Source organism: Empidonax traillii, unplaced genomic scaffold (assembly GCF_003031625.1).
Source record: "Empidonax traillii isolate 1590-97213 ecotype Southwest subspecies unplaced genomic scaffold, ASM303162v1 scaffold24:size2376012, whole genome shotgun sequence".
Taxonomy (NCBI): Eukaryota; Metazoa; Chordata; class Aves; order Passeriformes; family Tyrannidae; genus Empidonax; species Empidonax traillii.
In genome coordinates, this window is record NW_020955217.1 from 784,625 (window position 1) to 803,585 (window position 18,961).

Genomic DNA, 18,961 nt, shown 5'->3' on the forward strand with positions numbered 1-18,961 from the left:
GCTGAAAGAGCAGTTTGTACAGAAGGAAAGAACAGGGCTCTTTGTTACTAACCTTGCTTATAAATCTAGGGGAGGAGATATTTAAAGTAAGGGTGTCAAGAGGATAGACCCAGGCTATTCTCAGTGGTGCCAAGCAATAGAACAAGAGGCAATGGGCAGAAACTGATGCACAGGAAATTCCACCTGAATATGAGGAAGAACTTCTTTCCTGTGTGGGTGACTAAACACTAAAACAGATTGCCCAGAAAGGTTGTGGAGTCTCCCTCACTGGAGATATTCAAGAACCATCTGGGCACAGTCCTGTGCCATATGCTCTAGGATGACCCTGCTTGAGCAGGGAGGTTGGATCAGATGACCTGCTGTGGTCCCTTCCATGCTGAACCATTCTGTGAAACAGAAGACATAATTGCTCCTACCAATTGTGCCTGTTAGCACTCCACAAGTCAAGGCTATGTGGAGGTGACTGGTCTAGCTGTAACATAGCAGGGTAGGTTTCTCTGTGGGTGCTGTAGGGTGTGGGGACCAGCTCAGTTACTGTGGCTCGTACCTGTGACGATGTACGAGAAGCACATGCTCTGGGAACTTCAGCACGTAAAACCTGCGTGATGTGAGTTTTAGGCGCGGATTTAAAAATTGAACTTAAAACAGGTGTTTGATGAAGCTGAACATGTGGCTTTAATAGCGTCCATCATAGCCAAATGTCAGTAGGGTGGCTGACCAAAATGGGAAGAGACTTAGTAAGAGTGGTAACTGGGCCTCTTTTCCTACTCCCTGTGGGGTTCTAGTTCACTTACTGTTTTCTCTCTGTTGGGAGAGCTGTGTGAAGCATTTCGTTACACTGAGTCTGTGTATTAGAAGCAATGTGAGGAAAAAAATGTTTACTGCATCATCTCTTAAAAACATATTTCTTCTTTCCAGACTAACTCCAAAGATTGGGTTCCCCTGGAGCGAAATCAGAAACATCTCCTTCAATGACAAGAAGTTTGTTATAAAGCCGATTGACAAGAAGGCACCAGTAAGTATGACTTGAACAGATTCCTAGATACTGCATATGACCAAATGATACAGCTTCATCTCAAAATAAAGTAGTCACTGGAGAGGAGAAAGATGCAGATATTCTAGAGGCAAAATGAGCCATAGTATTTAGAGCTGTCCGTTTCTCTGTGCAGAATAAGTGAAGGGCTTGTAGCAATATCCAGCACGGAAAAAATAAGGATTTTACAACTGCAGAGTCCTTTTATTTTCTAGCAAACTAGGTAGCTTTATGCTTAAATTTGAGATTCTTTGCTAGCTCTTTAAGTCCTCTCCCCATTTCTTTCAGTGCATGGAAGCTGGTAGATAACTTTTATTTTTGGCTTTTAGTCTGAAGAAAAAAACCCCGAAATGTTCATTAAAAAAAAATACCAAATTACTTTGGTAATTCAGACGCTACTGCAAAACCACATGGATACGTATGGTTTCCCATCCATCACTGTTCACTTCCACACTACTGACAAAGTCAAGTCCAGTTAAGGACCATGGTCTTGTTCATTGACTTTCTTGAATACTAATGTGAATACCAGGGATATGACTTCTGTGGAGAACTGAAATGCAGCTACTTATGAATGTTGCTTTTCAATACTTAGAAGTATGTTTTTAGAGTTATTTTAGTGAGGAATTAGAAACTTACTTTGACCTGTTGAGAACACAACGTGGAATAACTGGTATAGGTGGATGTCGTTCTGTCAATCTTGTGAAACTGTTTGAATAGTTGAGAAAGACCTCCTCTTCTCTTCCCCCACCCCAGTACTTGACCTTGGTGAGTAAGTGCAGCCCTGAGAAATAATAATCAGTTTGGTTTTGTCAAGGGATGATAGCTTATAAATATCTCCAACAGAGAAAGATCCTCCCAATAATTTAAAGGATACTAATGCACAGTGTGCTGCAGGGATTTCCTCCAGATAACAACCTGGGGGAGTGCGGCTTCTTTCTGTGATGCTGTTAGTGGAAATCAACAAAACTCCACAGAGACAGAAAGCTGGACTGTCAGGCATGCTTTCTTCAATAGAAGAACCTCTGTCTTGTGTTGTACATAATTACAAAATATGGATCAGAGCTTTCCACCCACTCCCCAGTAGTAAATCAAAAACAGAGCTTGAAATGGAGGACTCACAAGAGGCTGATACAGAAAGGTGCTAACACTGAAAACCTCAATTACATTTTCTCCCTCTGTGTCAATTGTCCTTTTCTCTCTGGGTGGTGGTATGTTTAAAGCTTTGCCTGAAAGAGGAGTTTATCTGGACACTAATTCTGAGCATTCAGGAAGTTGTCTGGGTCTTTTCATGCATTTGTGTTTCCTTCTAAAATAACTACAGCAGAATATGCAGTACCCCCAAGATGTGTGAGCTGGAAGCTCCCCTTTAACTTGGAGAATTCTACATGTCTGTGTTTAAATGGACAGCAGTGCAAAGGGTAGAGTCCTGTGGCACCTTGCCCTGCCCTAACTAAGCTTTTAAATTTTTAGGCTTGTCTGCCCACATGCTCCAACATCTTCAGCATTATCTTTCAAATATCGAGGTACAGAGCTCCCAGTTTTGTGAGACCTGGGGGAGGCTGGGGATAAGAAAAGAAGGGTATTCTTTTACGTTCTTATTTAAATGTTTTGTCCCTTGCTTATGGCCTAAATGACAAATGTAACCACCCTCTGTTCCCTCAGTATTTAATTCCATGTAAGTGAGCCTTGCCTCAGGATAGGGCTTGTTCATCACAACGTGCACAGACTGTTTGTTTTTAAAATTACTTGTTATAAGGAGGAGGTCGGATGAGTAGCTTACAGATTCAGTTCAGTTAGCAGTATCAGACCTGTGCCGCTCAGAATGGCTCTGGATCTGGTGGGAGAGCACAACACACTTCCCAGACTGCCGCTCCTGCAGTCATTGTGTGCATCAGGGAAACGCATTGGAGAAAATGAGTCTTCGTTGCCATATTCATGCTCATCTTAATAGCACTTAGGGAGCTTTAAATTGCTTCTAGTGTGTCTTCTAGTTTTCCCAAAGATAGCCACAATTGTACTTCTGAGCCCAGGCAATTAAAAACTTGATCACTGCTTCCATGCAACACTGTAAAGCCTGTGTGGCCCTTCCCCAGTTCCATCTCTTGCTAACAGTGAGGCAATCCATGGGAGAGTGATTCTAAGGAGTGGGTACTGGCTTATGGTGGTAATGTGGCAGCTTGCCCACTGCCCTTATCACCATCCATGTAGTACACAAAAAAGCACAAAGATGTAGAGTTTGTTCACTGTGTAAGTTCAGACTTCACTGTAAATGAATGCATGAGGTTGTGGGCTCAGAAAAATCATCAGGCAGGTAATGAACTTGGCCCTGTGTATCTCTTTCTTAGCAGATTTTCTTCTAGAAAATCCAGTCTGATTAAAACTCAGATAAAAAGAAATTTGCAGCTGTTCTTCTTGCTGAACCAGAAATTTTAGAGCATCTTGGGCTTTGTTACTGCCTGCAACCTGATATTCCATATGTTTGGTGGCTAAAAAAATTAGTTTTCATTTAACACTCTTGTAACAGCCTTGGTCAGATGTTTAAATAGCCTTGCGTGTATGTCTGAATTAGAGTGAAATCAGTGGCAAGGTTTTCTCTCTGCAGTTAGCTGAGAGAAGGGAAAGCATGCTTGGAAAAAAATGACTGTGTTGTCTCCTAGGACTTTGTGTTTTATGCCCCTCGTCTGAGGATTAACAAGAGGATCCTGCAGCTCTGCATGGGCAACCATGAACTGTATATGCGGCGCAGGAAGCCCGACACCATTGAGGTGCAACAGATGAAAGCCCAGGCCCGGGAAGAGAAGCACCAGAAACAACTGGAAAGGTGAGCTTGAATACAGGCAGCAGGCATGGGGGGCAGAAATAAATGACACTGAGCTCCCAGGGTCAGCAAGCAGCTGTACCTGCAGGCCAGCAGTCAGTAACAGAGGTTTTGCCTGGGCAAGTCTAAGAGCCATTCCAGGTTCATGAGGCACGTGCATGGTCCTATGAGGGGACTTAGGGTGTCCTGCAGCAGGACTGTAAGCATTGCTCTTCCTGTGACCATGCAGGTCTGCCGTCTCAAGAGCTGCAAGGACACGTGCAAGTAAAGGCCCAATGGGCTCTGGTGGTGCACACCTAGAGGGGAAGGTTCTCCTGACTCTCAAGTGTTAGAACCTGATTTATGTGCTGGACCATGGGATGGCTGAGAGTAAAGGGGAAACCTTCATGGGGAGCATGTGTGTGCACTGTAAAGAGAGGAGAGGGGACTGGGAGATTTCTTGCAGGCAAGGAAAAAGGAATAGCAATTTTACCACTGGCTTCAGGTTGCTTATGACTCAAGAAATCATGCTACCTTTCTTCTGTATTTGTGGATTGTTTGTCTTCATTCCCTCACTGCTGTTGATGTTTTTGCATCTCCTTCACTTTCCTTACATCAGAAATAATAAACTTAAATCTCTGCTGTGCAGTACAAGTCCTGCTTTTTCTCTCTGCATCTAGCAGCTATTTGGTGTTCTAAATTTCTGTGGCGGCCAACAAAAATACAAATGAAATGAAATGGGGCATCCAAAACTGAGCAAAAATTCTGAAGTGATGAAGGAACAGCCTATTTCCATCTCCTGGCTCTTGTTTCGTGGCAGCCACTTTCCACTGAGCTGCCTGGAGAGATGCCCAGCCAGCTTTCTTGTCTGGTGGTAGCTTTGAGTCTGAAAGTGAGCTTCAAACCTGAAATGTGTTTCTAACAGGAAACAGCTAGAAGATGAAAAGAGGAGGAGGGAGACAATTGAGAGGGAGAAAGAGCAAATGCTGAGGGAGAAGGAAGAGCTGCTGGTGAGGCTACAGGAGTATGAAGTGAAGACTCAGAAAGCAGAGAAAGGTAAAGTACTTGTCCTGGCTGACCAGACTGTGTGTATCGTGCTCCATAGAGGGGTTACATGGATTGCTGCCTGTGTCTTGACAAAATCGGGTGACACTGGGATCTCTTAGCAAGGCTTGCTAATATCTTCCTATGTGGATAAATACACACATGTGCTCACAGTACTCGTAATAATCCAAAGTATCAAACTAACTTAAAATCTGCAGACTGTATTTGGGAAGCAAAGGGCAAGAACTCTGTTTTCCCCAGTTGCCAACAGGGTTTAAGTAGCACAGCCTCTTCCAGCAGTGAGCAAGAGTTCAGCCCTCAAGTACTTTTTACTTAATGCCTAGCAGAAAAAAATGCTTTGGAAGCAAGTCTTTCCAGTGAAATGAAAACTTCTGTTTCAGTGCACAGATGATCAGATTGGAGACAGTGACATCTGGTCAATTAAGGGCAGCAGAGTCTTGTCAGTGTTACAGACATTTTAATGCAAACATCTTGCAGAAAATCTAATTATAATGTACATTTGACTCATCTGAATCCAGTTACTCGGTGTATTATGCAAATAATTACTTTGAGGAGCACGGTGAAGGGCATATTGCGTGCTGGAGTAAAGTGCTGTCGTGACTTCTGCAGTTACGTGAGAGACTGTTCGTAGTTCCTTAGCTTTGACCATGCTTGTGGATTAACCACGCTGATCTTTTTCCAGAGCTCTCAGATCAGATCCAAAGAGCCATTCAGCTGGAGGAGGAAAGGAGACGAGCCCAGGAGGAAGCAGAACGTTTGGAAGCTGACCGTTTAGCTGCTCTGCAGGCCAAGGAAGAGCTGGAAAGACAAACTATAGACCAGATAAAGAGCCAGGAACAACTGGTAAGACCCAGTCATTTTGAGGATCAGATATGCTACTCTGCCCTTGAGTAAGGCAAAGCCATCTTGTCCAGGATAAAACCTAGTGCAGTAAAGTACTAGACCACGTCATAGCACCATTGTGGCACTGTTTTCTATCTTAATTTCTTTATTACAGTTAATAGTGTTTCTTTGTGCTTGGTGGTTGGGTTGGGGATTTTTTAAGAGTCCTTATAATTCCAGTTTTATTATTTAACAGGCTACAGAGCTTGCAGAGTATACAGCCAAGATTGCACTTCTTGAAGAGGCAAGGAGGCGTAAAGAGAGCGAGGTCGAAGAGTGGCAAATTAGAGTGAGTATCTGCCTTACAAAGTTGCTCTAAAGTTCTACACTCGAGCAGAGCACACTGCGGTGCTTAGCTTGGTGTGAGTTCTCAACACATGTGGGGGACAAACATCTGTACAGCAGTGAAAAAGGGCAAACTCGCGGTGAATGTGCAATATGCCTGCAAAACACCTTTCTTCCAACAAACTGTCAAAATTCAAAATAGAAACCTGTATGAAACCTAAAAATGTGAACATGGTCTCAGAGCCATGAGGAGGGGGAGGGGCACCATGGATAAATGGTGCCTGTAATCCATGATATAGTGTCTGAAAACATCAGTTAAGAGAAGATTCTGCAAATGCAGCCACACTGCAATTATCCATTTTGAGGACTGTGTGCTATTGTTGGTGGCTTCCTGGTCAGCATAGTTTAACAACATATGATGCACTAAAACTAAAAACAAACCACACAAGGCTCAGAGTGCCCCGTGCTCCCAGTGCCCTCTGACTAGGGCTGTGGGCTGCATGGGAGGGCAAAACCACTGAAGCAGCAAGGAAAGTGCCTGCCTAGTGCGTAACTGCATTCAAAATACCAACTTGGGAATCTAAGTTCTTGCTCTATAGCACTTGTGTCTCTTCAGCCTACAGCTCTTCAAATGGAGAACAGGATGAAGATAACTGTAACTTCCCACAGAACAGTTTTTTTCTAGGCTGTTTTAGTGGAAGAAGATTTTTTGCTTAGATCTCCTGCACATTACACAATAAATGATGATAGCATACCTAGAAAAAAAAAAGTTCTGTATAAGACTAATAGAGTACTGTGAGCTGCAGAGATTTAATTCTCTCTTCCTTGCTTTTCATAGTGGCTTGGAATAAGCTGGTTTAAAGCAAGAAATGCATTTCAAGTATTTTTACTCTTTTCCCAAAGGCCAGGGAAGCCCAGGAGGATCTGGTAAAGACAAAGGAGGAGTTACACCTGGTAATGACTGCTCCACCTCCACCCCCACCACCTGTCTACGAGCCAGTGAACTACCATGTCCATGATAACTTGCAAGATGAAGGCTCTGAGTACTCTGCCTACAGTGCGGAGTTCTCCAGTGAGGGGATCAGGAATGACCGCAATGAGGAGAAGCGCATTACTGAAGCAGAGAAGAATGCACGTGTACAGAGTCAACTGAGGGTAAGATGATGTTTGGGGGAGGCAGAGTAATTGAACCAATCTTTCCCGGAAAACATCGTTTAACCACTTGGTTAAACACACCAAGTATGATAGTTTCTCTTTGATTACAGTTCCTGTAGGCAGTTTAAAATAAAGCCAAGGTATATAAAGATTACTTAGATCATCCATAGTGTTTATGGAAAGCATACATTGTATCCATGTTACTGATCTGTCCCGTCATCTATCAACTGTCCGCTCTCACCAAAGAACTGTACTGTCATGAGCTGGAAGCTTCTTACAAATAACCTGCATTTAATGTTTTTTTCATATTGCAGGCACTGACAGATGAGCTGGCCCAGGCTAGAGATGAAAATAAGAGGACCCAAAACGATATTATCCACTCAGAGAACATGCGACAGGGTCGTGACAAGTACAAGACGCTGCGGCAGATCCGGCAAGGCAACACCAAGCAGAGAATTGATGAGTTTGAAGCGATGTAACGATACTTGTAAGAAGAAGACAGGACTGTTGGAAAGGCAGATCTTAATGCTGTGTTCTTATTTTGGGGGGTTTTTGTTGTGTTTGGTTTTTTGGTTTTGTTGTTTGTTTTTTTTTTTCCTGAGGAGGCATCACTGTATGACACTTAAATGTTCTCTAAACCCAGAGGTGTTTAAATCTCCCATTTATTCTGTACCTTCTCTGAAATTGATATAGTTAAAAACTTATTGTACCACTGATCCTGGTGACTTGCTCATGCCTTTGCTTAGTGCCAAAAGGCCTTATGTCACATCTCTCTTTAAGCAAGACAAATTTTAGCAGGCTATGCTTCCAGTTGAAGATACAAGTCCTGTGGAGGTGCTGGATTCAGCCCGGTCTAAAAAAAAAGCATCTGTGGGTGAATTTTGTGCCATATGTCTTTGTATTATTAGTTACAGTGTGAAGTCCAGCAGTTGAGAAGACAGGTTCTGGAACTCAGGATTTGCAGGCACCTGTATATGTGTGTACAACCTTTCACGTGCTTGTACACCCTGTTTTTCCCTTGGTCTTGATGCCTGTGTTCCCCCTCCCCAGCCCACCCCCCCACACACAAAAGAACTGACAACACCTCAGAACTACTTTGTGTAGAAATTAGGCTTTTTCTGATTGCTGTTCTCAGCTGGAGAATTTCTGCAGTGATGGCTCAAGTGTGGCATAGGGACACTGATATTCTCTTCATGTAACAAGTAGCAAATACTCTGTTGGAATCTAAATACACTACTGTGTTTGCATTCCAACTTCATTACTGATCAGTTGTAGTGTAGTATTTATATATATATATATAAAAATATGCAACATGTGGATTGCAGTACTAGTTAAAAGGGAAATAGTTTTGCTCTGTATATTTTGTTACTTTTCAGATTTAATAAGACTTGCATCTGTAAAAATGCCTAAACAACACTGTAGTCTGATACAGTGCAGCTGATTATTTACTATAAAGCATTATTTGTAAAGATCATTTTTTTACTTAATGAAAACTGTTATATGTACACATGATCCAATATATACAATTTTACTGCACCTATTTTTCTAACAAATTTTCTAATTTTTTTAAATGTTTGATTTAAAGTTTCAGACTCCAAAGATGAAGGGACTGCTTGTTTATTATCACAGTTGTATTCTCTCTAGTAGAGAGCATTTCTGTGACCATTCTCCCCCCACTCTCCCCCTTTCCTTGAAAATCTGTTAGAAAGTGAGATACAGTATGTTGTCACCTCCTCTCTTCCATTTACAATATCTATGCTGCATTATACGTGAGTTGAATCTTGTGTGAGGGTTTTTTTATTTGCAGCAGCAAACATCTAAATAAAAGATCTGCAAAGTAACAAAGGATGTGGAGTCAAGTGTTTCTTGTGTGGGGTGTGTTCTGTGTAAGGTTTGCTACTGCTCTTTTAGTTCTCAGCTTAGCCTGTTAGTCCTTGTGTCTTTAAATCTTAAATCCTTAAAAGCCACACTGACCTATAAAGGAAGAAGGGGCAATATTTGCAGTAACAAAGTATAACACAGCAGCACTAGTTACAGTTGGATATACGAAGTTTCTGCTGACTGTAACACTACATCTGAGGCAAGGAAAATTGACATAGTCGTTTGGCCTAAGCTTGCGTTTCTACCTGTCCCCATGAATAAATGATAAACTGAGCTAAACTCTTGTCACATGCTGTACACCCTATGGATCAGACTTGTTAAATCTGTCTTACAGTGGCAGATAAGAAGGAACTTATTACACCCACACTTAGTCTGTCAGCTGTCCCAGACTCCTAGTGAGGGAGAATTTAGACCTTAGCTTTGTAAGCACCGTGATGCAGCACACATTTGAGAGATGTGGTTACAGGCCAGTGCTTTTTAGCGTCATGTGAAATAATAGTGGCAGTGTAGATAATACTGAAGCAGAGTCGTTAGCATCTCCCCTTTGCAGCAAGCAAAGATAAGCTAATTTTCAGTTCTGTGTATAAAACATTAACCTCAGAGTGAAAGCATGTAACTTTCCTGCTGTAACAGTTATTTTCTGTGAGAAGTATTCCTAGCTGTGACTAAATAATGAAAGTTTGGCTATGCCCAGAAATGGAAAACTGCATATTGTCTGGCTACTGTCGCTTTGTCAGCATAATGCATCTCAAACTGAGACTGTAACTCCTGAAGAAACAATATTAACTTTACACTCCAGATAAAGACACAAGTTAAAGCCTTTACTTTTTAAGAAATGAAACATTCAGAATGTTACACACTTTCGAATATATAATTCTATTCCCCAAAAGCCAGAGTGGGTGCATTTGCAGCATACCTTTCCCCAGCCCTGAAGTGTATGTACCACTTGAGTATAAAATATTACACATAGGGAAGGAAAAGTTGTTGTGTGATAATCTCTCATGATTTAAAGTTTTCCTTATTTGAATGTAGTACAAGTGTGAAATCCATCCACATGTTTGGGTTGCAGAGCACTTCCTGCCATGGGAGTATTGAATGAGAAACAAGGTCTGTAGAGCCAAACAGTTCCTCTGCAAGAAAGCAAAAGGAAAGGTCAGAGTTACTTTTCACTCAGCCTTACCCAACTTCTGGCCCAATGGACTGGCTAACAAAATAACCTGTTCATCCACTTCTACAGTAATTTCAGCTGCTCTGTAGCTCCTAAGGCACTAATTGCAATAAATTGTATTTATACTTTTGAAGTATAAATACAACATAAGCAAGGTTGAAGTCTATTAGGTCATTAGTTCTTGTGCCTCCTTTTGTTGAGAAATCATTTAAAATTAGCCAATTCATAAGAAACAGTTAAAGGAATACATCTTTAAAAATACAGTAGAGCTCTATTTGAGTTAGAGCCAGACCATTTCTGTGCTTGTCTTGGGATGGTCCTGACCCCAAAAGTCACTATGTCAGCAAATGAATTTCCTGAAAATTTCCACTGACAACCTTGAGCTTCCTGACAGACCTGAACTAAAACACATATTTCAGTTCTTGCAGGATCAGAGCCCAAGACTGCAATTTACTTATGACAGGTTGGGACTGTATGTACGTATAGGCACATGATAGCAGGTAATAAATAGCATAGTATAATTATTGTTGTTTAGGATGTAAATAAAAGATCTTTTCCCCAAATTACCTTCAACTTTTAGTGGTAAAGAACTTACTTGCACCAAGCTTGGCTCCTCCTAGGAATTGATCACTTGAGCTGAAAGCTGACTTGTCCCAGACAGTCAAGTGTAGACAAGATTGCTGTAGCTGAGCTGGGGTCACACCATCAAAGACAAACAAGTGTTTCCACTGAGGACAGGCTTCTTTCTTCAGAACAGGAGACTTTTGCCTTACCTCTGCTTGGTTTGGAAGGATAAGACAACTTTCCCAAAAAAATAAAGAGTTCAGCAAGGTTACTGATTTCTCAACAAGAAAACAGAGCATTTGCAATAATCAACTAAGGCCCTTTGTTTTACCTTAAATAGCAAAAAATTCAGTTTAGGTGCAAGATAAAACATGGTGCTAGGGTGTTTATTTTGGGAGTTACACCTTTTCCTGCTTGACGTTAATGTGGTTGCAAGTAGGCTCTTCTGGTCTGCTTTTACTTTGCAGTCACTGACTGCTGAAGGAGACTTTACTTCATGTGCTGCTATTCAATACTGCCTAAAACCTGTCTTTCAGTAGCTAAAATGCTCACCCATTTCACCAAAGATAGGTGCCACAGCAGGTGAAATAGTGTTATAAGACGTAGGTTTACCCCAGTATCATACTTCTAATGGCATCTGAGGCCTGACAACAGGAAAGTAAAACGATCCCACATACCAACTACTCAACAAACTGAAGAAAATTTCAGTCCCTTTTCTTTCAAAATGTCTAGAATGAAGACGATAAAAGTTTTCAATGTATCCTAAGCTTTACTTAATTCTGCAAAAGCTGGAACTAGGAATGACAATACTGTATGTTTGCACTTTTTTTCCCTCTCCTAATATCTAAAAGCACATCCTTAAACTAATGAACTCTAAATGTTAATGACATCATTAAATTCTAAATATCAAGACCAAGAAGGCAGGTGGGACTTGTCACCACTCTGCAAACTGCTGCTGTTCTGCAGACAAACAAAACCATTACAAGGAAGTCTGACTAAGAGTGTAGACGATGGCACTTTCACATGCCAGTCTGCTGATGAAAACATGTTAATACATACATTTGCACAGAACATATGTGACATTTCCTATTTGTAGTGTTTGTTAGGTCTCATACATACCCTTTAACAAAGGAGTTCAACATTCCAGCAGGTCTCAGCATGGGCAAGTTCTTAGCCCCAAATATCATAACTTGGAGCTGGTAGTTGGGAACGCCTTGGTCTTTATTTCCTGAAAAAGGAGTACTTATCACATGAAATGCCTGGTCAGTTCAGCTCATAGGTTAAGATGCTGCCATAAGTAGGGGAATGCCTGAGTGGTACTACTGAGATAAGGAGTCATAAGGCTGTACTAAGAATATTTGAAAGATTTTAACATATTTGTACAGTGTATGATTCACACCAAAAACGCCAAGCAGTGAGTAGCAGGCTGCTTTGTGATTCCTGTTCCAAAGACAAAAAGCTTTCTGCTGTGTTTGTGAAATGTTAACACAGGACAGTACCCACAGCAGCATTTCTCTGGAACAGTCAGAAGCAGGAGAAGCAACCAAACCCGTGGTGTGATGCTGCTCCTCTCACAGCTCTAAGTACAGAGCAGAGACCCAATACACAGGCCTGCATAGGGAGTAAGAATTGAAGAAAGCAAGCTGGTAACTTTGGGGTCATTTGGAAAACAGAAGGGAACAAAAGTAACCAAAGAGCTAATTAAAGCTTCCTATTGGTCTCTACCTATTGCTATGGTCCTGACACAGAGAGTATTACTAGAGCTCTGATACTTTATACACTTCCCTGTGATCTGAGGTAAGGAAAATGAGTTCTTTCCTATTCCTCCCACTCAAAGTGCTTATTTCACTCCACCAGCAGATGCTTGCTCTGACATACTACAGCAATATTTAATGTACCTTACAACTTTTCATTACCAAAAACTGAACCCTGACTACACATTTTGAACCTATCACCCCTCTAAGTGAAACAGTCTCTCTAAAATGAGACAACCGGAAAAAGCCAAGGATGCTGATCTGGTACTCTTGCAAACATTACCCTTCCACTTTTCCCTTAAATTGGCAGTCTCTACCTTGGACAATAAAACTGCTGCTTCACCACCAGAATAGCCTCTACTGTTAATACTATGACAGGCACAAGTTTGCAAAACGGCTGGATGCATCTTACAGCTGCCATTGTTATGTACAGCTTTTGTCTGTATTAAACAGAACAAATCTATGAAGCTGGCAGATGTTTCAGTTTTAAATAATGTAAAAATTAATACACCACAAAGCACCCCTTGCCGTAGCTGCTAAAAATCCCATACAGGAATATTACATAGACACATTGCCAGCGCTTCATTGATCTCAATTCTTTTCTAGCCAAGGGATTCACAGAATCATAGAACCATTTACATTGGAAAAGACCTCTATGAATGCTGAAACATTTTATACCTTCAAACTGGAAATTTTTACACTGGGTTGGTACCAAGAGTCTTGCAGACAAGAGGAGTTCACCGCTGTACTGGGTAAGACCATCTTCAGGTTTTTCAAGCTTAAGAAAGGGACATGCAGAAGTTTGTGTTACTGCAATCATTCTCTTCCACATCTTTCTCATAGCTTATTTATGTTTGTGACACATCTGACTAATGGACTGAATTAACAACATTTTTCCCCTCAGTGATCTCAGAAGGGTGATCTTTTTCATAGCCTTAACTATATCTTACTCTTAAAATACAATTAAGAACAAAAACTAAGAATCACCTTGGGTTTGAGTTGATACCAGTCAAACTGCACTGAGTCCTCTTCAAAATTCCATGCTGCCAGTGGAATCACTACTTCCCCCAAAAACACCCTGTATTTGAGTGCTCCCGCATGCCACACAGAGATCTGAAGTTGCCGACTTCGCAGCTGGGAGTATTCAATCTTGTACTAGAAAGATAAACAGCATTTACAGAGCAATACACAGGATGAATGCAGGCCCATGCTCATGACCTGCTCACAGGAAGCCTGGGCACAGCATGGCTGAAGGCAGATATGAGCCATGTTGTCTGAGTGTGCTTTGCAATCTGCATATTACCCCACTATTTAAATGCTAAATAATGCTCATTCAAATATATATCAACATTCCAGGAATACCTTTACCTGCCTTGCTAAAGATTTTGATTATTAATTCAGAACTTTAATAATCCTTGACCATTTTTGCTGGGTTAGGTGTTTTTTTCATTTGTTTGCTTTTTTTGTTTGTTTCTTTTTTTTTTGGTTTGGTTTTTGTTGAGAGCTGTTTTTTTTTTTTTTTAATTATTATTATTTCTGTTTACACTCCCAGTGGAATTTGGCTGCTCTGGAAGCCAGTTCAAGATTAAGACCTCTAATGATGGTGCTAAAACTCCCATTCTGCTCAGTGGACATCTACTTAATGCAGTCAGCAGGGGCAAGGAAGTAATGCAGGTGATCACTAATTAAAGCCTTGATCCACTGCCCAAACATAGTTAGAGCCCTTTGAGACGTTGTTGGGTATCTAATGTACCACATGGTACATGGTATGTGGGTATCTAATATACCCCCATGAGACTGGCAAACATGATACCCAGCCCAGAGGTGACCTGCACTGAAAGCTGGAGGCAATGGAGAGGCAAGGAAATCACTATCCATACTTAGGCTGTTGAATCAGAAGCTGGGTGTAGGCTCTGTGGCTAATCACCCTGAACCACCCTGGGCTCCAGTGATTCCCAGGAGCACTTGCACAGCTCTCACACATGCAACCCCCTCTAAATGCAGGTGCCTTGACTTGCAGCTGAAACCCCCCACGCTGGATCTCAGTGGCATGATGTAGTTCACCTGCAATAGTGATGTGCACTTTTGGCTTTTTTTGCTACTGTGGATAAACTAATCATTAAACTAATTTTAAAGATTTTGAAGTAAACACCTTTAGAGTTTATGCAGCCAGCTTAGACATGGTTCTCACTCTCCTTTTACCAATTCTGCATGACTCTAGCATTGAAAAAGGACTATAAAATTAGGACCAATGATTTCAACTGTGGGCTCTTTTTTTCCCCTGAACTTAAACCTTATATACAGACTTTGAGCTGTGTGAGAATTACATATGTTACAAAAATGCTTTTTTGTTGTTACCAAATTTTAACTATGGTCTTTTCAAAGATCTTGCCCATTTTGCTCCCTACTAATTCTTGGTGTTTATATACACCCAGAGCTGGGGGTATTGCTGAAACTTTTGTGTAGTTCAAAAAACAAAACTACCAGTTTGTCCCTCCATTAACTTTGTTTCTTAATCTCTTGCAAGACAATATGTTACTCATAGAACAAGAGGCTAAAACTCACCATCTTATGTTCTACAGCAGCTTGCTTGGTTTGTAGTGATCTACAAAACTAGAGCTGGGAACAACTGACAACTAACCCAGCCTCTCCCAGTTGACAGTACTCAGCTTCATATTTCACTAAGTGTCTGTGAAGGAAGAAAAATGGCTCCTATTTCCTACACACAGTTCTTGTAATAATGAAAGAAGTAATAGTCAAGACAATTAGGAATTTAAATCATAACTACTGTTCTCTGGTGGGATTATTAATGTTTGAAATTAGACGCTTCAAAGAAATGGCCTGGCATCAGTGGCACAGGGAAGAGGAAGCAATGTTTTAGAGATGGTTAAAGTCAGTTAGTATTCAGCTAACTGCAGAGGGAAACTCCCAGTGTCACTGAGCAAAGGAGTACCACTTGAAAGGAATACTTGTGTAAAATTCCAACAATTCCGCAATACACTCAGTTTCTGAGTGTACAAACCCCATGTCTGCAGAAGACACTTTGCTCTAGCCCCAAGATAACTTAGAACAACACCGGTATTAAATAAAAGTGCCCTCTTGGACAAAGGCAGACTCCTTTAACAGTTTGCCATTTACTGTTGCAACTCCAAAAGCATTTTCTCTTATTTGGACTGAAAAAACATAGTTTTAAAAATTATTATTGTCAGCGATTCCTAAATTTGCCCTATCAGGTGGATTCAGAACTTGCAGGGTTGTACCATAGAAAAGCACACTTAGCAGCACACAGTTGCAAACCGTACCTTCAAAGTCTCATCGAACTCTGGATCCACTGTGTTCTTTTTGACAGCTGTCTTTCGCTTACTCCGAGGAGATTTATCAGGAAGTAAGTAAACCTTAACATACCTTATATAGAGAGAGAAAGATGCGTTGAACATGATCAGAAGGGGCAGGGAGAAAACAATTAGATGAGAGGAGTCTCTTATTTCTTAAACAATTTTATTGACTTTGTAAGCTTCCATCAACAAAGTGGGTAAATGTTATTTATATCTTTTCTCAGTCAAAGCAGATAGACTATAAGGAACTCTGTGTATCACTCAGCTAATGTGTTTCAATTCCATTGTAACTCAGAAAGGATTAGGATCTGAATATGAATCTTCAGTTTTCCTACTCTTGGCCTCTGATAAAATAGCCCCTAAAGAAGTCACCTTGCCAGTTTTAGTGACAGTTTATGATGAAAATAAAGAGCATATTATGTGCTCAAAGAAAAAAAAAATAAACTCAATCAAATTTAGGATCACTACTGCTTGTTCATAAACAAAATATCTTGTCTTCACAACACCACGTACCATGTAGCAAAAAAAGGTATTATCACATAAATAATACATAATAATTCATAAGTCTTAAAAACGCTAATTGTTCTAACAGCCACTGGAATGAAAATGAGAGATCGTTTGAAGTTGTCAAAATTGCCCTAACTGATTCAAGGAAAACCTGTAAAAAAAGTTTCTGGAAGCTGAGTTGGACCAAAATCCAGCACTAATGATCCTACCTGAAGTTTCTCATGTGTAGGTCAAGTGAACTCTAATACCTAAATATTCTCCTTACTATCAGTTCAGTGGGCTATAATTGGGTTATGACTTCAAAATTAAAGAGTTTTAGCCGTAGAGAGTGCTCACAGCTTGTCAGGGGAAGGAGTGATTGTTTACTTAATACTAAATATTTTTAAACTGTATTTGTTGTATATATTTCATGTATTGTGATTTAAACCAGTCTAAAACAGCCTTTTGATTAACTTGCTCGATAAATAAAATCAGTTGTACCTCATATCATCATTGCAGAACTTACACATTTTTCCTATCTTTTTTTCTGAACTTATCCACAGATAAAACTACTTTCTAAAATATACAGGTCCTAGAAGTTTTAGCCCCTCTCTTTCTATGACCTCAAATTAATTTAATTAAAAAGTAGCCAGTCAGACTTCAAACCAGCAAATAACCTAAGTAATTCATCAGGTTTTAAATATCACTTAAAAGTCTGCTTTTCAGAAAGCATGTTAAGTGACTATACTATACTTTTTCTGTTGGCTGGGAAACCAACAGAAATATATAAATATGCCAATAGAGAACATAATGTTTACTACACAGCACTTCCCACATTGCCTTTCAGCCTTCCTGCAATTGTTTGCCTGCCTTAATTACCAGTGGACTTAAAGAACCTTGACCCACTTCTGAAGTGCTCCCAAACTGTCCTGCTACACAAGCTGCTGTTCCTGCAAGGCACTGCTCATCACCAAGCTTGTCCTTATGAATATTCTCTGCAAGATGCACAAAAGCCCTCGACCCTCTGGGTGAAGGTGACTGCAATTTCAATGTGGTTACTCAGATGCTCAAACACGGTGTGACAGCAGGGGCAAGAACAGGTAGTTAGGTATTCTACCTGTTGATTTTCTGTCAGTGGTTGCTCTATGGTCAGAGAGCATTGTTAAGTAATAAAGAGATAAATCACCAAGGTTTAACTGTCCAGCAAGAATTTCTATGGCATATTTTATCCATAGAAGGAAATATTTCTTCCTCTTACAATGATGTATAATTATTAAGCAGTTTTAGACTTTAAGATCCATTGCAGCACTTGACATTTTTACTCTTATTACAGAAGATGAAAGCACCTAAGTAGTATAGCAATCACCCAATGACCCACAGTGAGTCAGCAGACACATTAGGAACAGGTCGTCTCATGTTTCAGCCACTAAGATGTTAATTTTCTGGGCACAGCTTAAGAACTAAGATCTGAACAGCTATTCTTGATGTCCAAAGGTACTCATCAGCAACATAGATACCCAACTGCCTGCTCACAGGCAGGGAAAGTGACAATTCCTAGCAGAAAACGGTCAGAATGGAATAAGTACTGGTATGAAACCTATTTGTCTTGCAGTGTGTTTATGTACAAAGGGCTGGTATGAAGGTTGGATGTTCTGAAAGTACCAATGTGGCATACCATCATATATCAATCCATTTTAATCACAACATGCATAAGTATCTCAAAAAACCAGAATATTTTCCTTATGTTTTTTCTCCTCCTCTGCAAAATACTTACGGGTTACACTTTTTCTTCTTCTCTTCTCCATAAGCCAAGTTCTTGCATCCCCTGATGCGAATTTCCAAGATGCAAGCTCTGAAGATGTATCTTAAGGCAAACTCTATTTCTCCTGTGACATTAGCTTTGCCAAAATTGCCAGATTCAGTGCAAGTGCTGTTAAGACTAAACAAACTCCCCTAAGAAAAGACAAACATTTGGGAAAATGAGTTTCAGATCAAACAGGACAAAACATTTATTTCCTTTAATAGTCAGTATCTTTATAGACGTGACTATAAAGCTACTGTATATCACAAAATTTAAGGTAACCTGTATAAAACATTTCATTGCTTCCATAACAGCCCCAAAAATTATGAGTGCAATTGTAATACTACAGCTTTGCCCTCTTCTAGGGCAAAGCTCTCCAGGCTAGGAAATTGTTTTAAGTCACTTCTAGATCTAGAAATTGTCTTTGAATAAAACTGCTATGTCACTTCCCATGAGAAAATTGGGTGTCTGAAAGGAAGTGAAAAAAAACCTCTGAAACCTAAGAATGTACAAAACTTTGGATTAGACTCCTTTTAATACATAGCTCATAGCAGAGTACACCACTGAGACATTAGGTTCAGTCATGTATTAAAGGAAATAAAAGTGGCCCGCACATCCAGTAAATACTTTACAAGACGCCCAAATTCCACATAAAAATGACACACTTCATACTGCAAATCATTCAGGAAAGATTAAGACTTCCAGTTGTTGTATTCTGGTGCATAGAGAAGATGTTTCCCAGTTCACCTTGTTCT

At 40.4% G+C, this 18,961-nt stretch overlaps 2 protein-coding genes across 6 annotated transcripts in view; one reads left to right on the forward strand and one right to left on the reverse strand.

The window, feature by feature from the left end:
• EZR (ezrin) overlaps positions 1-9,062 on the forward strand; it is a 36,834-nt gene extending 27,772 nt beyond the window's left edge. For both annotated transcript variants that reach the window (XM_027904663.1, XM_027904674.1), the window contains 7 exons: positions 919-1,015; positions 3,691-3,854; positions 4,756-4,886; positions 5,578-5,738; positions 5,974-6,066; positions 6,966-7,217; positions 7,532-9,062. In XM_027904663.1, coding sequence (XP_027760464.1) covers positions 919-1,015; positions 3,691-3,854; positions 4,756-4,886; positions 5,578-5,738; positions 5,974-6,066; positions 6,966-7,217; positions 7,532-7,696 — 1,063 coding nt within the window. In that variant the 3' untranslated portion in view covers positions 7,697-9,062. The remainder of the gene's footprint in view (positions 1-918; positions 1,016-3,690; positions 3,855-4,755; positions 4,887-5,577; positions 5,739-5,973; positions 6,067-6,965; positions 7,218-7,531) is intronic.
• A 947-nt stretch (positions 9,063-10,009) lies between these two features.
• Positions 10,010-18,961, reverse strand: part of SYTL3 (synaptotagmin like 3) — a 32,811-nt gene continuing 23,859 nt past the window's right edge. For all 4 annotated transcript variants that reach the window (XM_027904624.1, XM_027904650.1, XM_027904640.1 and 1 more), the window contains 7 exons: positions 18,180-18,358; positions 15,887-15,989; positions 13,572-13,739; positions 13,263-13,362; positions 11,950-12,058; positions 10,862-11,067; positions 10,010-10,228 (listed from right to left, as the gene is read on the reverse strand). In XM_027904624.1, coding sequence (XP_027760425.1) covers positions 10,098-10,228; positions 10,862-11,067; positions 11,950-12,058; positions 13,263-13,362; positions 13,572-13,739; positions 15,887-15,989; positions 18,180-18,358 — 996 coding nt within the window. In that variant the 3' untranslated portion in view covers positions 10,010-10,097. The remainder of the gene's footprint in view (positions 10,229-10,861; positions 11,068-11,949; positions 12,059-13,262; positions 13,363-13,571; positions 13,740-15,886; positions 15,990-18,179; positions 18,359-18,961) is intronic.